Genomic DNA, 20,507 nt, shown 5'->3' with positions numbered 1-20,507 from the left:
GATTCTTCATGCATTAAGAATCTGCCGAGAAAGGAACCACTAGGTGGCAGTGATCACAGTGTGCTGAAATGGGATTTTCTCAAAGAGGTAACTACCGTCAGGGGTAAAGGGAAGGGTTATTGCTTTCATAAAGGCGACTACGATGGTCTGAGACAGTATTTAAATTCTATACAGTGGGATCAACTGATGATGTTACCAACAGCAAATTCAAAATGGGAAGCATTAAAAGAACTTATCTTGGAAGCTACTAGGCTTTACATACCAACTAAGAAATATTGTTCAAGGTTTAGGCCTAAATGGATGTCAAATGAACTAATGAGACATATGACAGAGAAGAAAAATGCACGGGATACGTATAAATTAACGCGTGACACAGAAGCCTATGATAGATACAAATTGATCTGTAACCAAGTTACAAAGGAGGTTAAGCAGGCAAAGGCAGATTACGAGAAATCTTTGGCAAGGGATGCAAAGAAATAAGCAAAAGTTCTTTACTTATGTAAACTCTAGAAGGAAGAGGATGAATCAGATTAGTCCACTTGATATCGATGGGTCAACTGTTGATGATCCTGCTCAGGTAGCAAACAAACTAAATGAATATTTTGCATCGACATTCACACATGAAGAGTTATTCAGCGAGGGGAATGCCAGAGGTGTATTCAACTCTGGCAGTAAGCTAGAGAATCTTGTAATAACTGAGAGTAAAGTGAAGGAGAAATTGTTGAAGATAAACACAAGAAAGGCACCTGGTGGTGGATGGGATCTATCCAGTTATATTAATGGAGGCAGCAGAGGAAGTAAGCAAACCCTTAGCCATAATTATGAGAGGTTCCTTGGACTCAGAGAAGATACCGACAGACTGGAGATGTGCAAATGTGACCCCAATTCACAAAGGCTGACAAAAGTAATTATAGACCTGTGAGTTTAACTTCTGTTCCAGGAAAATTAATGGAGGCACTGGTTAAAGAAGCACTGCAGGATCATCTAGATAAGACTTCAGTTATAGCTCGGACACAGCATGGTTTTGTTAAAGGGAAGTCTTGCCTGACCAATTTGATTGGATACTATGATGCAGTCACAAAAGAACTAGATGCAGGGAATAACTTTGATATTATATACTTGGATCTTAGAAAGGCTTTTGATACTGTTGCACATGGAAGACTGCTGCACAAATTGGAGCAGTGTGGCATTGGAGGCAAATGCTGCTATGGATAAAGAGTGGTTGAGGGGGAGAAGATAGAGAGTGGTAATCAATGGACACTTCTCATTGTGGACTAATGTTATTAGTGGAGTCCCTCAGGGTTCAATGAGGCGCCTCCGTAGCCAGGTGGGAAGGAGCAGCAGTGCATAGCACACGCTTCTTGATTAGACCGGGGTTCGAGCCCGTCACCACCAAATACGGAGGATGCGGAAAGGTCAGGGAATGATCACCGCATATCCCGGAACAATATGGCCTTAGTTGCTAATGCTCCTAAAAACCAAATAACAATAACAAACAGGGTTCAATGTTGGGTCCATTATTGTTTTCTGTATTTATAAATGATATTGATGATGGTATATCAAGCTTAATGTCCAAGTTTGCAGACAATACAAAGGTTGGCAGGGTTGTCAAGGACACTACTGACACTATGCTGCTGCAACAGGATCTGGAAAGGTTGAGCAGATGGGCTGAGAAGTGGCAAATGAAGTTTAACATTGACAAATGTAAAGTACTACATATGGGAAACAGCAACCCCAGAGCAACATATCAACTCTGTGGTATTACACTGACAGTGGTAGAGAATGAAAAGGACCTAGGGGTAATTGTGTAAGCAGATATGAAGTTCTCTGAGCAGTGCAGACAGGCTGCAAGAGTAGCTCATGGTGTCTTGTCAATGATATACAGGAATTTTTCTAGCAGGGATAAGGAGGTGATTATTCCCTTGTATAAGGCAATGGTCAGGCCACACCTTGAGTACTGTATACAGGTCTGGAGGCCTCATTTCAAGAAGGATGTAGAGCTGCTGGAACGAGTACAGAGAAGGGCAACAAGATTAGTGAATGGAACAAAGGGTTGCTCTTACGAAGAAAGGCTTAAGTTTTGAAAATTAGAGTATCTGGAGACTAGGCACCAGCAAGGTGATCTGATAGAGGTGTATAAAGCCTTGAATGGATTGAGCATGCTCAGTGCTGATGGGATTCTTCCTCTTGCTCAGAATAATCACCTGAGAGGGCATAAATTCAAATTGAGGAAAGACAGATGTAGGATAGATGTGCAGAAATTTGCCTTTAGCCAGCGGGTAGTTGGTTGGTGGAACAGACTTCCATCCCTTGTTGCAGAAGTTGATATCCTAAATAAATTAAAGTCTCTGCTGGACAGGTATTTCGAACGAACGGAGGGGGTGAAGTGAAGTGGTTTTTTTTTTTTTTCCTTTGGCTGATGCTGCATAAGCTTTGCTTTCTTGCATCATATGCCTCTACTAATGCTAATGCTAATGTTTATAAGTAATAGTAGTTGTTTCTATATTTATGTTTGAAAAATTGGCACTTGGAATGATGCTAACTTTTATTAAGATTGAGCCAAAATTGAAAAAAATTCTCCATAAATCAGAAATTGATAAAACTGAATAAACTGTAGAGGCATTGATAAAAAAAAAAAAAAAAAAAAGTTAAAAATTGCTTTTAAATATAAAATTGAAATTTTGTTGTTTTCTTTCTTCCTTTTTTTTTTTTATGAAATTCTGATTTTATTTTTGATAGCAATCTCAGTTTGATATTTAGCTATGAAGTCAGACTATAAAAAAAAAAAAAAAAATTATCTTCCTTAACTATAAATACACTTGATATATAAAGAAACTGATATATCGAAGTACAGAAGAATGCAATTGAAGTACAGAAGAATGCAATTGAAGTACAGAAGAATACAGTTGAAGTAAAGATTTAAAATAGCCAATTCAAAGGAAAACATGGATGTCAAAATTAGAGCATTGGGCTGTCATCAAATTTTTGCTAAAAAGAAGGGAATGAACTAAAAGTTATTCACGAAGGCATGAAAGCTGCATATGGTGATGCTACCACCTCCTGAATATCAGATAGAATTTAGTTCTACAGTTCTAAGCAGTTTAAATGGGATTGAGAATCCATAGAAGATAACTGCACTTGGGAAACCAACAGAAGTGACAACTTCAGAAGTGTTTCAGAAAATTGAAGCCCAGGTTATGCAGAATAGTTATATTCAAGTGATTACCATAGAATGTAATATTTTTTATGAGTCATTCTAATCATCTTCCACGAGCACTTGTCTTTTTCAAAGGCCACTTTCTTGCTGGGTACTAAGAATGCTCACAACTCTTCAAAAAAAACAGTGCACAGCTGAAATTTGTGAAGAAAATTAACTCCAAAAAAAAATTCAAGACAGTCCTCCAGGAAGATCATGGCTTTCATGTTTTGGAACATGGAAGGAATTCTTTTGATAGACTGCATGCCACTTAAAAAAACAATCACTGGAGATGCCTGTGCTGCTGTTCTCAAATTTTTCCAGGCTGTAAAGGAACAGAGAAGAGTGGAATTGACACGAGCTATTTATTTTACTTCTTCCTGATAATGCAACTACTTTATGGGACTTGTATACAGGTTTAACTGCCTATTTATGGTCTAGACCTGGTCCCCAGCTTGTTATTTGGTTTTTAGGAGCATTAGCAACTAAGGCCATATTGCTCTGGGAATATGCCGTGGTCATTCCCTGACCTTTCCGCATCCTCCGTATTTGGTGGTGACGGGATCGAACCCCGGTCTAATCAAGAAGTGTGTATTATGCACTGCTGCTCCTTCCCACCTGGCTACGGAGGCGCCTGTTCCCAGCAATTATTTGCTTTTCAGAAATCTGAAGAAACACCTGTGTGGCATTGATTTTCAAGTGATGACTATCTCAGGGAAGCTGCGAAGGCTTTTTCGTGTGAATCATCTGTGACCATTACCATGTGAGTCATGATATTATCAGACAAAGTTTTCAATTCTGGTAGTAACAAACATTATTAAGGTATGAACTAAACTAGAAAATATTACAGAATTTAAATCAGAAAAATATTGCATTACCAAAGCTTTTTCTGCTACGAATTTAAAAAATTTTGATTTAGAAGTTATTGAAAAGAATATAATGTAGTGGAATTAGTTTTAGAAAAGGTAAGAATTAAATTTACAACATCAAGAAATGATTTCACAAAATTACCAAAATTAAATATATAAAATTACAAGATATTTAAATAATATTTAAAGTGTACACAGTGTAATTTAAAGAATTAGTAACAAAAAATAATTTATATTGTTATCTAATATGTTATATTAATGTCTTAATATTAATAATAATAAGAAACAAAACAGATATAAAATATTTTAACGTTTTTAAAATTAAATATTTTAAATATTTAAAATATAAAATAATATAAAGTTTTGATTTGAAAAAAGTATTTTATAAAATCTAACAAAGCTGTTAGATTTTATAAATATGATGACTATCCAAAGAGGAAGCAGATATAATGATAGGGCCTCTTTTCTTATTTTTAGTATCAGCGTCAAGGAGAAATTAAAGGACCAGATAATACTGAAGGACTTCGACAAATGCTTAGTCAACATATGGTATATATTTTCATTATCTCATTATTTATATATTTTATATGAAGTTATTACTATCAGTTAATTTTAATATGGAAGTTAAAGGGCACCTTGAATGTAGGCTATGGACATTATGGTAGAGGAGGTACTTCTCCACATTTAGGAATCAGTTTGTAATTTATTTAAAAATTTTAAACTAACACTAAACTACTTGAACTGCTTGTTGTGGTACTTCCTTGTACTCAATAAAGAAAAGTTTATTTTCAGCACATATATTGACTCTCCTTCAGTGGACATAAAATTAAATAAGATAAATACTTACGTGATTACAAATGAAAATGATATGCTAAACAAAAACGGAGCCCTGGGAAGTTTCTCTTATAAACTTCAACTTTTCTGTTAAGTATCTCCCCAATTATATCATTTTCAGAATTATGGTTTTAATTTGTAAATTATGCATTTATAATTTTCACTGTATTTAATGTCCACTGATAGGACCTCAGAAAAATGGGGGGGTTAATATGTGAAGTGAAAATAAATGCAGTTAAAATGCAAGAAGTTATTTGCTTCTCTTGAGCTAACACATTGTGCAGTATGTTTCTTGATCATCGGATGTTAAATGAACTTAAAAACTAACTTTAAAAACCATGGCTTCATTTTGATTTGCAATTAAACAATACCAGAAAGTGGTCTTTTAAATTGTGTTATAAGACTTATAAATGCAGTTAAAGTCTTATTATCATTAATAAATTAATGCTAATTTAATTTACAAAATTAGCTTCTGCAGGTAAATTATAGTAGGAAATGACATTGTACAAATAATGTGCAGAAAAATAGTGATGATAGTCAATTGTACTGAGACCGTAACATAATCTGTTTAATTTTATGTTCATAATTAGCATTTGAGACACACTGACTGTTAAGCTATAAAATAAAAATCAACTACAATGCATTGTGAATAACCAATTTTTTTTAATAGCCTTCATTTAAAACTAACATTTATTGATAGATGGATAAGAGTATTTAAAATCCATGGGATAAAACATGAAAGATGTACAACACGAACTATTAAAATCCCAATACTGCAGCTTTTGAGAATGCACTTTTTCTTTCTCTGTATTTGATATTATCAACTGATATTGGAGGTCCAGGGGGTTGGGGTGGCATGTCATGGTGAACAGTGCTTATTCACAAATTAATGCCTTCACACCCTGTTATAGCTGGAGTCTTGCATTCATATTGGGTGCAATGCATGCGGACTCCTTATAGTCACTTTTCAGAACCATATTAAGTATAAAAAAAGAAGTGGCACTGTAATTGGGTGGAATAATTTTCAAAGGCAATATACTGATTGCATTTGGCTTTGTATTAGGAAAATGAGATGCTACCTGAAGGACAAAATACAAAAACATCATAATGCCTGCCATATATGAGCTGCTTTGTTGTATTTGGTTCAGTTTTGTATTATAATAGTAGGAAGGCTGCTCTATGTGCAAAAGTGCAAATGTATCCCCAATTCACAAAGGGGGGGGGGATCAAAGGGTGATACAACTTCTGTTCTGGGGGAAAGTCACTGGTTAAAGAAGGAATGCAGGATCAGTCCTGTCTGATCCTGCAGAAGATAGATCTGAATTCAGACAGGACTGATCCAGCTATAGTTCAGATATAGCAAGCAAGGGTTTGTTAAAGGGAAATCTTGCTTGACCAGTTTGATTGGATACTACAATGTGGTCACAAAGGAACTGGATCCAAAAAATTATTTTGATATCATATACTTGGATTTCAGGAAAGCTTTTGATAATTTTACACATAGAAGGCTGCTGTACGGATTGGAGCAGTATGGCATTAAGGGAAATTTGCTGTTATGGATAAAATGATTGTTGAGTGGGAGAAGACAGAGAGTGGTAATCAATAGACACTGCTCATCGTGGACTAATGTTATTAGTGGAGTCCCCCAGGGTTCACTGTTAGGACTATTGTTGTTTTCCATATTTATCAGTGATATTGATGAAGGTAAAACAGGCTTAATGTTCAAGTTTGTGGATGATACAAAGGTTGGCAGGGTTGTTAATGACAGTAATGATGGTGTGCAACAGGATCTTGAAAAATTGGGCAGATGGGCTGAGAGGTGGCAATTGAAGTTTAACATTGACAAATGCAAATTGCTGCATATGGGTAGCAGTAACTCCAGAGTAGCGAGCCAACTGTGTGGTACCATACTCAGGGTAGTGGTGAATGAAAAAGATCTCGGGGTAATTGTGCTGTCAGATATGAAGTTTTGAGAGCAGTGCGGACAGGCTGCCAGTGAAGCTCATGATATACAAAAACAAATAAGGGGTTGTTTTTTTTTTTTTTTTTTTTTTTGGCTGATGCTATATAAGCTTGCTTTTTTGCATCATGTGCTCTTGCTAATGCTAATATTTACTAAATAAAACTGTATAACCATTTTTATGATTCTAAATTACTCAATCGGACCTCTGTTTAATGAAGTCCTGTTATAGCGAATTATTTTGAATTCCCCTTGGAAGTTACATTTAAAATAGTTTCCGTTGAGTGAAGAAAATTTTCATATAGCGGACGGATTAGGAGAGAATTAACTCGACACGCACTGTTTGCATTTCTGGCCCTCAGGCAATTTAGAAAATTAGGGCTGCTGTACAAATTAAGAGAGCTAAAAGGATTACCATTCTACAACTTAGTGGTAATTGGTAAAACCTATCCAACCACCTGTTGTTATTGTTATTTGGTTTTTTTAGGAGCATTAGCAACTAAGGCCATTTTGCTCCTGGGATATGCAGTGTTCATTCCCTGACCTTTCCGCATCCTCCTCTGTATTTGGTAGTCACGGGCTCGAACCCCGGTCTAATCAAGAAGCGTGTGCTACGCACCGCTGCTCCTGCTCACCTGGCTACAGAGGCACCCCGACCACCTGTCGCACATATGAAGTCGCGCTGCTCAAGAGTGAACAGATCAAGGTGTATTCCTAATGGGCTCTGGCCCACCTTCTACTGCAGTGGTGTCAAACCTTTCACGTACTGGGGCCATATTCAAATCTCCAAAGTTAGATTTCTTCAGTGTGTTACATTTTCCATATCTTGTTGCATGTAAAAGTAAAATTTAAAATATTCGAAACTTTTATTAAGTACAATACACAATTACATTTACTGAACGAAACATTTCATTCGAAAAAGTTTTTGATAATTAACAAAATTTAAAATGCTGTTTTAGTTCACTTTCCTTGCGGGCCGTAGGTTGGACACCGCCATGAATCAACTGTAAGCACCTCCCTCCGAGAATTAGAAAAGTGATTTTCTTTTACCCCGACAAATAATCATTTGTTATTTTGCGGAAGTGCCATTATCCACATTTTTCCGAAAATTTTTCCTATCTGTGTTTACATGGTCACAGCACCTGAATATTCGAATGACATCGATATTTCGGACAGTTTCAAAAAAAAAGAAAAGAAAAAATTCAAATTTAAGAACTAGTGACAATACCGATGATGAGAGAAGGAAAACGAGGACAACGAAGATATTAATTCTTCTAAACATGAATTGTTGGGATTTGGTGAAAATGAAGTTAGAAAATTAGCATTAGCATTAGCATTAGCATTGTCAATTAGGTTACAGTTAAATGCAATTCAGGGATTTCAGGGATACTTAATTGATAAGAAGGTTTCAGAAGACTTGAAGCATTTGATGAATGCTCTGAGTACGATACCAATTTCACTGAGTGAATGTGAACGAGGACTTTCACAAATGAATCTGATCGCCAGCCCAACCAGCGCTTCATTGATGACAAAAACGTTTCTTCACTACTGTTTCTTAAAACTGTAGACTCACCGCTAACCCGCTTCGTTCCAGCAAAATATGTCGATTCATGGCTGCTTTGGAAACTTCATTCAGCAACCAACACACAAAGAGGAAGAAAAGAAGTCAGCATAGGGTGTCCAATGAGAACTTAATGAAAATTTTGGAATATTCTGCAAAAACTTTTATGAAATTATTTTTTACTTATGTTATTATTTTTTACTTATTTTACTCACATTTTACTTATTTTTTTATATACTTGAATAAGAAATTTATGCTTAATAAACTGTGTTCATATACTTAATTCGTTGTTCTTATTCTAAAAACATTGCTACTAAAGTAACAATATCAGGAAAAAAAAAATTTAGAGTACTTTTCATATCCTTTTAATTTTCAATTTTTCTTGATAGCAAAGAATCAGTACCGGCACGCATTTTTTTTACAAAAAAAAGCACTGATGCTAATCAATGTGTTTTTTGTTTTTCTTTGTTGACAGCTTGCTATGAGAGGATCAATGGGTCCAATGGGGTTAACTGGGTTGGTTGGTCCTGAGGTAAGTAAAGTTTTATTTGCATACTATAACTGATAAGAAAACATTTAAAAAAAATAGTAAATTAAAATTATGGATTTTAGTATGGCAGCCAGGTTGAATGGATTTGAACATATAACTTGATTAAAATTTTAATATATAAGTAGGATGATCAAGAAAAAAAAAATTAGCTTTTGGAAAGATTTAAGCATAATCCTGAGGGGTTTTCTTTTCTCTTTCATAACTCTGGATGAAATATGGGTATATTGCTCTTGTCCTGAGTCAAATCATGACCTGGAAGCACACATCATCACCACCACAACCCAGAAATTGCATAATGCCCTATCAGAAGGCAAGGTGGTTTCCACTTTTTAGTATGCTCAGGAGTGATGCTTGTTAATTTACTTTGAGTATGCAGCCATAGGCCAGTATTATGCAAAATGAATTAGTGTAAATTGTATGAATCTATTAAAAGTACTGTGAAGTGATCATTTTCTGCCAGAATAATGAACCAGCATACAGGTCTAATATTGCAATATCTGCCATCTCAGATGAAGGGTTTAAAATCATTTATCCCCTACTTATCTAAATTACCAATATGCCAATACATATGAATGCGGTTCTAAGAGTGAAGTTTGTAACTACAGACCAGTTAGTCTGACTTCATTGGTAGAAAAAATCTTCTTAGAGGCAGTGATTAAGAGTGTAATCCAGGAACATTTAGATAAATAGGCATTTTGAAGGATACATAACATGGCTTAAGGGTAAATCATGCTTAACTAACTTAGTAGGCTATTTTTACATAGTAACTCATCAGCTGGATTTAGGGAGCAACTTTGACGTAGTTTATTTGTATTTTAGCAAAGCATTTGCTAAAATACAAATAATCTCAACTGATACAAATAATCTTACCAGTAATCTCAACCTGCTCAAACTGTATAAGTTTGAGCAGGTTGAGATTACTGGTAAGATTCTAAGATGGATTGTTAGGTGGCTCAAGGCAGAGGATTGTGATTAATGGATATTCTTCAGATTGGTGTAATGTCAGGAGTGGGGTCCCTAAAGGATCGGTTCTTGGACCACTGTTGTTTCTCATTTTCATAAATGACATTGATGAAGGGATAGAAGCCGTGATGTTAAAATTTGCAGATGACGTAAAATTGGCAGAGTTGTTAATGATCAGTGCCAAGCAGTGCTCTTTCAGGATGTCTTGAACAAACTTCAAAAATGGTCGGAGAAGTGACAGCTATGTTTTAATGCTGCCAAATGCAAGGTCTTACACTTGGGAAATAGCAACTTACAAATAAATTATACACTTGGTGGGGGTTGAATTAAAAATAATGGAGGAGGAAAGGGATCTGACAGTTAAAATACTTGAAGATGTGGAGTTTTCTGAACAATATAAACAGGCAGCCAGGAAAGCTCATGGTGTCCATTCAATGATTTATCAAACACTATCCTGTAGAGAGGGGAGGTCATAATCCCACTGTATAAGGCAATTGTAAGAGTACATTTGGAATCCTGCATTCAAGTATGGACATCTCATCTGAAAAAGATATTGAACTTCTTGAAAAGGTCCAAAGATGGGCAACTGGAATGGCGAGATCGGTAGAAGGACAACAATATGAGGAAAGCATTAGTAGAGGCATATGATGCAAGAAAGCAAGCTTATGCAGCATCAGCCAAAAAAAAAAAAAAAAAACTCACTCCCATTTCACCCCTCCATTCGTTCGAAATACCTCTCCACCTGAGCCTTAAATTCATATAGGCTATCAACTTCCACATCTATCCTACATCTGTCTTTCCTCAATTTGAATTTATGCCCTCTCAGGTGATTATTCTGAGCAAGAGGAAGAATCCCATCGGCATTGAGCATACTCAAACCATTCAAGGCTTTATACACCTCTATCAGATCACCTCGCCAGTGCCTAGTCTCCAGACACTGTAATTTGCAAAACTTAAGCCTTTCTTCGTAAGAGCAACCCTTGGTTCCATTCACTAGTCTTGTTGCCCTTCTCTGTACTCGTTCCAGCAGCTCTACATCCTTCTTGAAATGAGGCCTCCAGACCTGTATATAGTACTAAGGTGTGGCCTGACCATGCCTTATACAAGGGAATAATCACCTCCTTATCCCTGCTAGAAAAATTCCTGTATATCATTGACAAGACACCATGAGCTACTCTTGCAGCCTGTCTGCACTGCTCAGAGAACTTCATATCTGCCTGCACAATTACCCTCAGGTCCTTTTCATTCTCTACCATTGTCAGCTTAGTATCAAAGAGTTGATACATTGCTCTGGGGTTACTGTTTCCCATATGTAGTACTTTATATTTGTCAATGTTAAACTTCATTTGCCACCTCTCAGCCCATCTGCTCAACCTTTCCAGATCCTGTTGCAGCAGCATAGCATCAGTAGTGTCCTTAACAACCCTGCCAACCTTTGTATCATTGGAAACTTGGACATTAAGCTTGATATACCATCATCAATGTCATTTATAAATACAGAAAACAACAATGGACCCAACACTGAACCCTGAGGAACTCCACTAATAACATTAGTCCACGATGAGCAGTGTCCATTGATTACCACTTTCTGTCTTCTCCCCCCCTCAACCATCCCTTGACTCTGATTGTGTGGGCTACAATGCTTGGGAACCAGGCACCTCAGAGATGACCTGATGAGGTTTATAAGGCACTGAGAGGGATTCGTAAAATGAATGAAGGTGGAATTCTCACTGTTCTAAAGAATTACAGAACTAGGAGTCAAAAATTCAAATTACATGGCTTTAGGTTTAGATTAGATTCTAGGAAGTTTTATTTTAGCCAGTGAGTCATTGATAGCTGCAACAAGTAGTTGAGGTTGGCTGCTTGAATAAATTCAAAGGGCTACTGGAAACACAAATTATATACCTCCCTCCTCACTTACCTGTGTGAGGAGAGAAGCATATAATTTGCGTTTTCTTATCTACTTGGTTTTTTTTTCCAGTGCAACAAAAGCCTGTGGCTTCCTTTCACTATATGGCAAATACTATTATTATTTGCAGACTTGCCTGCTGGTGACTTTAATCCTTTTTCCAAAGCTTAAGGAGCACCTTTCTAGATAAAGATTTTATTCACAATATATAGGTTATATATATATTGTGAACAATAAAGGGTTGATATGCATGCTGTGAAAGAGAGAGAGAGTGGTTTGCAGAGGACAGTATTTCTTTCTTTTTTTTTTTTTTGTATGTAGCATAAAAGACTTGTGCACTTTGGGGGAAAAAAAGTGTATGCTTAACACTGAAATAAAACATTTTCAGCAGCCATATTTTAACAGGACAAATATATGTTCATTTCAAAGTTCATTTCAGAGATGTACTTTTCTCCATTCAGTACCCTGTTTTGCTATTTCTGATGTGGTGTATCCGAAACATATTTGGATGTCTGTTTTGTCTGTAGTCTGGGGTGGGAGGGGGGGGAGACCAGAGGAAGCTTTGAAAGTAATTTCAGCTCTTTTCCACTTGAAAAAAAGATGTTTTATGTATAAGCTTTAAGCTATCCATGAGAAATAAGAGGTTAACAGATGTATTGTGATGGGTTTGGTTGTTTAAAGTAGGGGTTGCTGACACACCCATTATAGCAATATCAAGACTTCTTACAGTGCCTATGGAAATATCTATAGAAAAGGAACACGATAGAAACAGATTGTCTAGGAGACAGAGAATGAAGAGATTTTGTAAGGAACAGGTCATTAATTAACTTGACTGCCCTCTTTTGAATGAAGTCTAGAAGCTTGAGAGGTTTTGGAGGGAAATATCCCAGATGTAGGAACAATATTCCATTTAGAGCAGATTTGAGATTTATACAAAGTTGTTTAGATGAAAAGTTTGTGATGTGCTTATGCCAAGATAGAGAGATTAGAAGTTAGGGTAATCCCTAATAGAGATATGCGATCTTGTCTAGAAATCTCAGTGCCATTGAAAATAAACATAGGAGCAGAAGAATCCTTTTTTTCAAGGTATAAGACAAGGCTTGAGTTTTAGAAAGATTGAAATTAACTATGTTATCTTTGCCACATTCGAGAATTACCTGGAGATCAACATTAAGAAATTGGTAGTGAACGAGAAGTTGAAACTGTTTGTGCAAGTCAGTGTTTCTTAAACTGGAAAGTGAAATGCAATGTGCTAATGTCAGCAAAACTACAGATAGGATTTCCAGTCAGTGGAAGAAGGTCATTAATATAAAAGAGGAAAAGAGTGAGAGAAAGAACTGAACCTAGGGGAACATCAGCATTAGTGGAGAAGTTAGAAGCCATCTACCATCACCTGCAGTGAGTGGTCAGATAGAAAACCAGATACCCAATTGCAAACAACAATCAACATTCCATAAGATTCACACTTCACCCATCCATACCCTCCAAGAATTTGTCTAGCTCTTTGAATTTATTCAGACCACTACTTCCATAACAACCAATGGAAGTTCGTTTCAACAGTCAAGCAACCAAACAAACTGCCATCAACATTTAGCTTACTCAATCCATTCAAGGCCTTAAACACCTCAATCGGATCTCCCTACAGGTGCCTTGTCTCTAAATGCTGCAGTTTGCAGAACTGTGAAGCCTTTCTTGGTAAGAGCATCCTTTTGTTCCATTCATCAATCTGGTTGCCCTTCACTGCACCCTTTCCAGTCCATCTACATCCTTCCTAAAGTGAGATATCCAGACTTGTATACAGTACTCAAGGTGTGGCCTAACATTGGCCTTGTACAAAGGTATAATTACCTCCTTATCCCTGCTAGAAAAGTTTCTGTACATCATTGACAAAACCCCATGAGCTGTCCTGGCACTAGTCTGCACTGCTCAGAGAATTTCATATTATCCAAGGTCTTGCTAGAGTAGCTCAAGTACAAAATAGAAATCTAAATTTAGATATGAAGTATGTGTATTAGTCTTAGACGTGAATTAAAAAAAAAAAGATAAAAACATTGTTGTTTAATGATTTTAATGAATCATTTTAATTATTTAAGTTTATAGATACAATTTATTGAAAGAAATAAAGGATAAAGAATATTATTTCCATTAATAATATCCTTTAATATTCTAATACATTTGGAAGTAAATAGAATTTAAAAGATTTTTAATATTAATTTTTTTAGGGGCCTCCAGGTCCACATGGTCCAAAAGGAGAACCTGGAGAAACAGGAGAGGAGGTAAAGTTTTTAAACTATTGCCAATATCTAATTATTTTCTTTTTTACTTTAGAATTACTAAATGTAGATGTAATATGAATCTATGTACTTTTTGAATTTTAAAGTTGATAGTATAAACCAGAGCTATGATGCTTAATACATTGATTTCAATATTTGTAGAAGAATAAGAGAAATTTACCTCAATGTGATATGTAGAACACTTCTGTATGCTACTCTCCAGAAATTAAAATGAATATAACATTAATGCGAAATGATTATAGTAACAAATAATAAATTGAAAATAATTAAAAAACAATTAAAAAACTAATTTAACTTACTTAACAAGTACAGGGCAATGTTGAGAAAAAGTCACGAGTAGGATTAAATTTGAAAGTGTCTGCAATTCTCCCTAGACATGATAGGAGGGAATACACGTTGAGATCCTTGTCAATCAATTTGGCCCCAGAGAGACAATGTGCTATGCTCGTGGGGTAGAAATTTTCTCAGTGTGGTTTGTGCTTGTTAACAAGAGAGACTGTTTTTGCAGGAATGGGATACACTTAAATAGAAGGAGTGCAAGAATATTTGCTGATACTATTGAGGCAGTGATAGGTGGGTCGGAAAACTGCTATCTTGGAGGGGGGTTAAACAGACTAGTAGATTAATTAGAGGTGATGATTTTTGCACTGCTTCTATTGGAAAATGCAGCAGCCTGGAAAGTAAGGTGATGGGGATTTCAAGCTCTGCAGTAGGTCATCACGGAACAGATAAATTCATTGGCTGTATAAGGGTAACTAAGAATAAGAACATGTGCATGTATACTAACATGTGCATAGAACATGTGCATATACACTAATGCTAGGAGCATTGTAAATAAACTTGATGAATATGAAATACTGATTAGCATTAGCAGAGGCATATGATGCAAGAAAACAAGCTTATGCAGCATCAGCCAAAAAAAAAAAAAATAAAGCCTCCCATTTCACCCCTCCATTCGTTCCAAATGCCTGTTCCTAATTAAGTCATCAAATGCAAACATTCTAGTGATAGCAGAAACATGGTGTCACTCTGACATAAGGGATGCTTAATTTGAATATGGGGAGTACAGTGTATGCAGGAAGGGTGGAGGGTTATGAACTTAATAAAGAAGCATATTAAATCTATGTTGAGTCAGTCTGTTGTGATATAAACACTGGGAAAAAAAAACTGAAAGTAGGAAAGTGTGTTATAGGCATAATGACTGTGATGTGTATACCAAACAGCTATACAGAGAGTGGGCCAGTAAATCAGAATGGCTTATAATGGATGATTTTAACTTTCCAGAAGTTACTGGAATATGTGGGTTGGTCACACACATTTGCAAAACTTTTGTAGATGTCTTGAATGATTGTTTTCTACAGCAGCATGTTAAGAGAGGCAACAGGAGGAAGCAGTACTCTTGATCTGGTTATTAGCAGTGATTTTACATGCATTAAAAATCTGCAGGCCCTCTGTATAACGAAATCGATCATTCACTTGAAAAATTCGTTAAACAGAAATTTCATTATACAGCAATATGGCCTTTTCAACAATGAAAAATGGTGTAATTCAACATTTAGAAATATAGTAAAAGATAGGAAATAAATCAAAAATAAGCGAGAATGATTAAATTTTCTAACATTTTAAAACAATTAATTTATTAATACATACATATTAAGAAATGACTATGTACATGATGCACACAATATATTAGTACACTTTTAAAAATCACTTCGTAAAATATTTGGTTATTTTTTGTTGTACACTGGATTTTATTGTTCGCATAAAAATGTTTGCATTTCTTTAAACACTCAAATATAGATTCTGGCACATTTTATTCATACTGAAGGCCTCGAAGCAAAGTTTCAAATGCTGCCAACATTTCATGTTTTGAAGGTTTAATATTGCCCTCATTTTCATCCAACTCTGTCGATATTGTCACTATTTCTTTGAATACTCTCCAAAATGTTGGAGTCACTCGGATATTCAGCTACTATGACATCATTATCAACTCCTAAAAATTTGTCAAGAACAATTTCTCCACTGATGAAACCTCTTGCTTGAGGGTCTTCCCAAGATTGCTCAATGTCTTGTAGTAGTTCATCCCTTTCATTTGCTGTTAATTGATGTTTTGGCAAAATCTGCTTTTGCGAAACAATTCTTAATCAGTGTTCTCCCCAGAAAATTTTGCCAGCCAGGTGGCATTATGAAGTTGCTGGGTGGGCAAAGTGTAATACTTTGCAATATTATAAAATTTTCTGTTATTTATAAATCTGACTTAAGGAATCCAGAGCAAAAATTAATTGCATAATTTAACATTATATTGATTTAATGATAATTTGTGAAAAAATTTAATATTGGCTAGTGTTATATTTTTTAACTGAAAAATGAAAATTCCAATGCATATACATAAACACACTAAATTTAACAAATAAGGTACTTTTATTTAAAAAGTAGAATGTTTTAATAACAAATTTAAAAAAATAATTTTATTAGAATGCAATGTAAAAAAATAATAATGAAAAATGTTTAAATTTAAATGTTTTCTGATTTAACTTCTTACTCATTATTAGTTCTTATTTTGTTTTATTTTATTGCAATATATATTATTATATTTGTGTTCTTGTATGGACACCAAGACACAATGCATCTAACACTTTGCGGAATTATAATACAGTGGTACCTTGATATACGAGTGCCCTAATATACGAGTGTTTTGAGATACGAGCCGCCGAGCGAGCGTTGTTGTTGTTGTTGTTGTTTTGGTTTTTAGGAGCATTAGCAACTAAGGCCATATTGCTCCGGGATATGCGGTGGTCATTCCCTGACCTTTCCGCATCCTCCGTATTTGGTGGTGACGGGCTCGAACCCCGGTCTAATCAAGAAGCGTGTGCTACGCACTGCTGCTCCTTCCCACCTGGCTACGGAGGCGCCTGCCGAGCGAGCGATATTTTGCTTTGAGATGAGAGCAAGATTTGAGATACGAGGAATCGCACACTACACCGCTGCACACGACCCCAACATGTGCCCCGCATGTTGGGGTCGTGTGCAGCGTCTAACAGTTTCTCCCCCTCAGACTAGACCTCAGTCTGTGTGCTTGTTTCCCTCATTTTCGTAGCATTTTTGATAAGTTGGGTTCGCGTTTTTTGCTTTTTGTACATTTACAAAACATTATCAGATTTATTTTTATAACCATGGGTCCGAAGAAGAAGATGATGTCTATTGAATTAAAGCGTGAAATCATAGAAAAACATGAGCAAGGTGTGCGAGTAATTGATTTGGCGAGGATGTACGGGCGTAGTACATCAATGCACAGTACAATGATATGTACTATGCTTAAACAGAAGAAGTTGATAAAGGGTATAACGTCAGCCAAGGGCATTACAATAATTTCTAAGCTCCGGACCTCTCTCCATGAGAAAATGGAGAAACTACTGATGGTGTGGGTGACAGAGAAGCAGCTTCAAGGAGGATTCTTTGAGGATTCTCAAAGTATCATATGTGAGAAGGCACGAGCGATTTACGGTGATTTGCTGAAGCAGATCCCACACACTTCCACAAACGAGGAATCTGAAGACTCGTTTAAAGCCAGTCGGGGCTTGTTTGACAACTTTAGGAAAAGGACCGGCATTCACTCCGTCGTCAGGCATGGTGAGGCAGCAAGTTCGGATGTGAAGGCAGCTGAGGTTTACATCAAAACGTTTTCCGAACTGATAGAAGCCAAAGGATACATCCCTCAGCAAGTCTTCAGCTGTGACGAGACAGGGCTTTTCTGGAAAAGGATGCCGAATAGGACTTACATAACGGCAGAGGAGAAGACGATGCCAGGTCACAAACCCATGAAGGATAGATTAACTCTAGCACTTTGCGCCAATGCGAATGGCGACTGCAAAATCAAGCCTCTGCTAGTATACCATTCGGAAAATCCCATAGCCTTTAAGTCACATAAGATTTTAAAAGAAAAACTACAAGTTATGTGGAGGGCAAATCCGAAGGCGTGGGTCACCAGGAAATTCTTTGTGGAGTGGATAAACCTGGTGTTTGGCCCTTCTGTTAAAAAAATATCTACAGGAAAACAACCTACCCATGCAAGTCCTTCTCGTCCTCGACAATGCCCCTGCTCACCCAACAAATCTCGAAGATGATTTACTCGAAGAGTTCAAGTTTATAAAGGTTCTCTACCTACCACCCAACACCATTCCTATCCTGCAGCCCATGGATCAGCAGGTGATTTCTAATTTTAAGAAGTTGTACACCAAGCACATTTTTCGGTGCTGCTTTGAAGTGACGGAGAACACAAACCTTACCCTTCGAGAGTTCTGGAAGGACCACTTTAACATCGTGATATGCCTAAGAATTATTGATCAGGCCTGGCTGGGTGTTACAACGAGGACCTTAATATCTGCATGGAAGAAGCTGTGGCCTGAGGCTGTAGCTGAAAGGGCTTTTGAAGGATTGGAACCCGAAGTGTCAGTGGTAGAGGAGATTGTTTCTCTGGGAAAATCCATGCGCCTGGAGTTGGATGAGAGAGATGTGAACAAACTTGTCGAGGAACAGACTCAGGAGTTGACAACCGAGGAGTTACACGATCTACATTCGCAGCAGCATATGGTGGTTCAACGAAAAATTAGTTTTGAAGAGGAGCCAGAGATGGAGAAGGTTATCTCTACAAGAAATATAAAGGAGATCTTGGGAATGTGGGAGAAAGTTGTAGAGTTCGTGGATAAAAATCACCCCGAAAAAGTTGCAACTGGTCATGCATCGGAGTTGTTCAACGAAACTTGCCTAACACATTTCCGCAATATCCTGAAAGGGAGGAAGAAACAAACCTCCCTGGACAGTTTTTTTTAAACGATCTGCAGGTGAAAATGAGCAAAGCGTGACAAAAAAAGCGAAGACCAATGACGAAAATTATACGCTTCCGTAAGCACTTCACCTTTTCTTTTATTATGTTTCTATAGAATATGTATTTGTTATTTATAAATAAATGTTTCTTCTTGTAAATACATTTTTCTTATTCAAAAACACTTAACAAAAACAACTGAGGTGGTTTTTTGGGAGCTGGAATGGATTAATGGCATTTCAATTAATTTCAATGGGGAAAATTGCTTTGAGATACGAGCAATTTGACATACGAGCAAGGTTACGGAACGAATTAAACTCGTATGTCGATGTACCACTGTACAGTAAACCCCCGCTATTTGCAGTTGCTGATTTAATGTAAAATGAAACCTAAAAAAAAATGTGAATTTTAAAGTTCTGTGAACATTTTGCGCCATAAAAAATATGGGTGAGGATAAAATCATATTTCCCAGTCAAAACAGCGCTCAGTAGGTGGGTGGGGGAGAGGGGTGACACAATCGCGAGCACAGATGTTTCCTGCTAAACCTGCTAATGGAAGGTTTTCTGGATGTTTCCTGCTAAACCTGCTAATGGAAGGTTTTCTGGATGTTTCCTGCTAAACCTGCTAATGGAAGGTTTTCTGGATGTTTCCTGCTAATGGAAGGTTTCATTGTTTGCTTTTAATTGATATGCTTATGAAAGTGAAAAATCTATCATTTTGTAGTGTAAACAGACTTTTATGAGTGTTTTTAACGGTTAAAAGAAAGTGACTTTATTGTGGACAAATTCTTTTCTAACCCCTATGAAAATATGGCTACGAATAACAAGGAATTGTGAAAAGATCAAAGAAGGTGATGACATTAGTGAGTAATATTGAGTTATTAGACAAAATTTCTAATGGTGAAAATGTCACGTCAGTGGCAAAACATTATAAAACCAATGAGTCAACGGTATGATCAGTCAAGAAATTGGAAGAAAAAATCCATTATAGTGTCTGTGAAAACAGGCTAATTGCTTCAAAAATTTGCTCTGTAACTTGTGATGTTAAATTAGAAAAAATGGAAACAGCTTTTAATCTGTGAATAGAAGACCGAACTCATAATAAAATTCCGTTATCTTCACTCATCATTCATGAAAATCCTATCTGATTTAGATTGGTAATATTGGGCTTATGCACAGCTGCCTCCCATTTCTTCTTCTTCTTCTTCTTTGGTCCTTAGCTGGCAGCTGGGGGAGGCGGTTGGCCACGCAACCAGTATGCTGCTGTAGGTGCCGCAGGGTTTCGGACTTGCTCTGTGATGTTCTTCCATACCTTACGATCCATGGCTTCAGTCCTGGCCTGGTTAAGGTCGAGACGTCGGCTCTTCAAGTCATCTTCCACTTGCTTGGCCCACGTTTTCCTAGGCGCGGTCCGTTGGATGCTCCATTGGGTGGGTCGTTGTCTCCAAAGGAGTGTGGATGGTATTCTGTTCGTGCCCATTCTACATACGTGGCCAAACCATCTGAGCCTTCGCTTCTGGATTTGGTCGGCAATGGTTGGTTGCTGTTGG

At 36.8% G+C, this 20,507-nt stretch overlaps 1 protein-coding gene across 1 annotated transcript in view; it reads left to right on the top strand.

The window, feature by feature from the left end:
* Positions 1–20,507, top strand: part of LOC150083829 (uncharacterized) — a 607,249-nt gene that overhangs the window by 126,980 nt on the left and 459,762 nt on the right. Inside the window, exons 9-11 of the mRNA XM_090375392.1 lie at positions 4,543–4,614; positions 8,896–8,952; positions 14,065–14,118. Coding sequence (XP_090231518.1) covers positions 4,543–4,614; positions 8,896–8,952; positions 14,065–14,118 — 183 coding nt within the window. The remainder of the gene's footprint in view (positions 1–4,542; positions 4,615–8,895; positions 8,953–14,064; positions 14,119–20,507) is intronic.

Source organism: Mastigoproctus giganteus, chromosome 6 (genome assembly GCF_048544385.1).
Source record: "Mastigoproctus giganteus isolate SK-2022 chromosome 6, ASM4854438v1, whole genome shotgun sequence".
NCBI classification, from domain to species: domain Eukaryota; kingdom Metazoa; phylum Arthropoda; class Arachnida; order Uropygi; family Thelyphonidae; genus Mastigoproctus; species Mastigoproctus giganteus.
The sequence above is the reverse complement of the archived record's forward strand: the minus strand, read 5'-3'. Positions and strand labels throughout refer to the sequence as shown.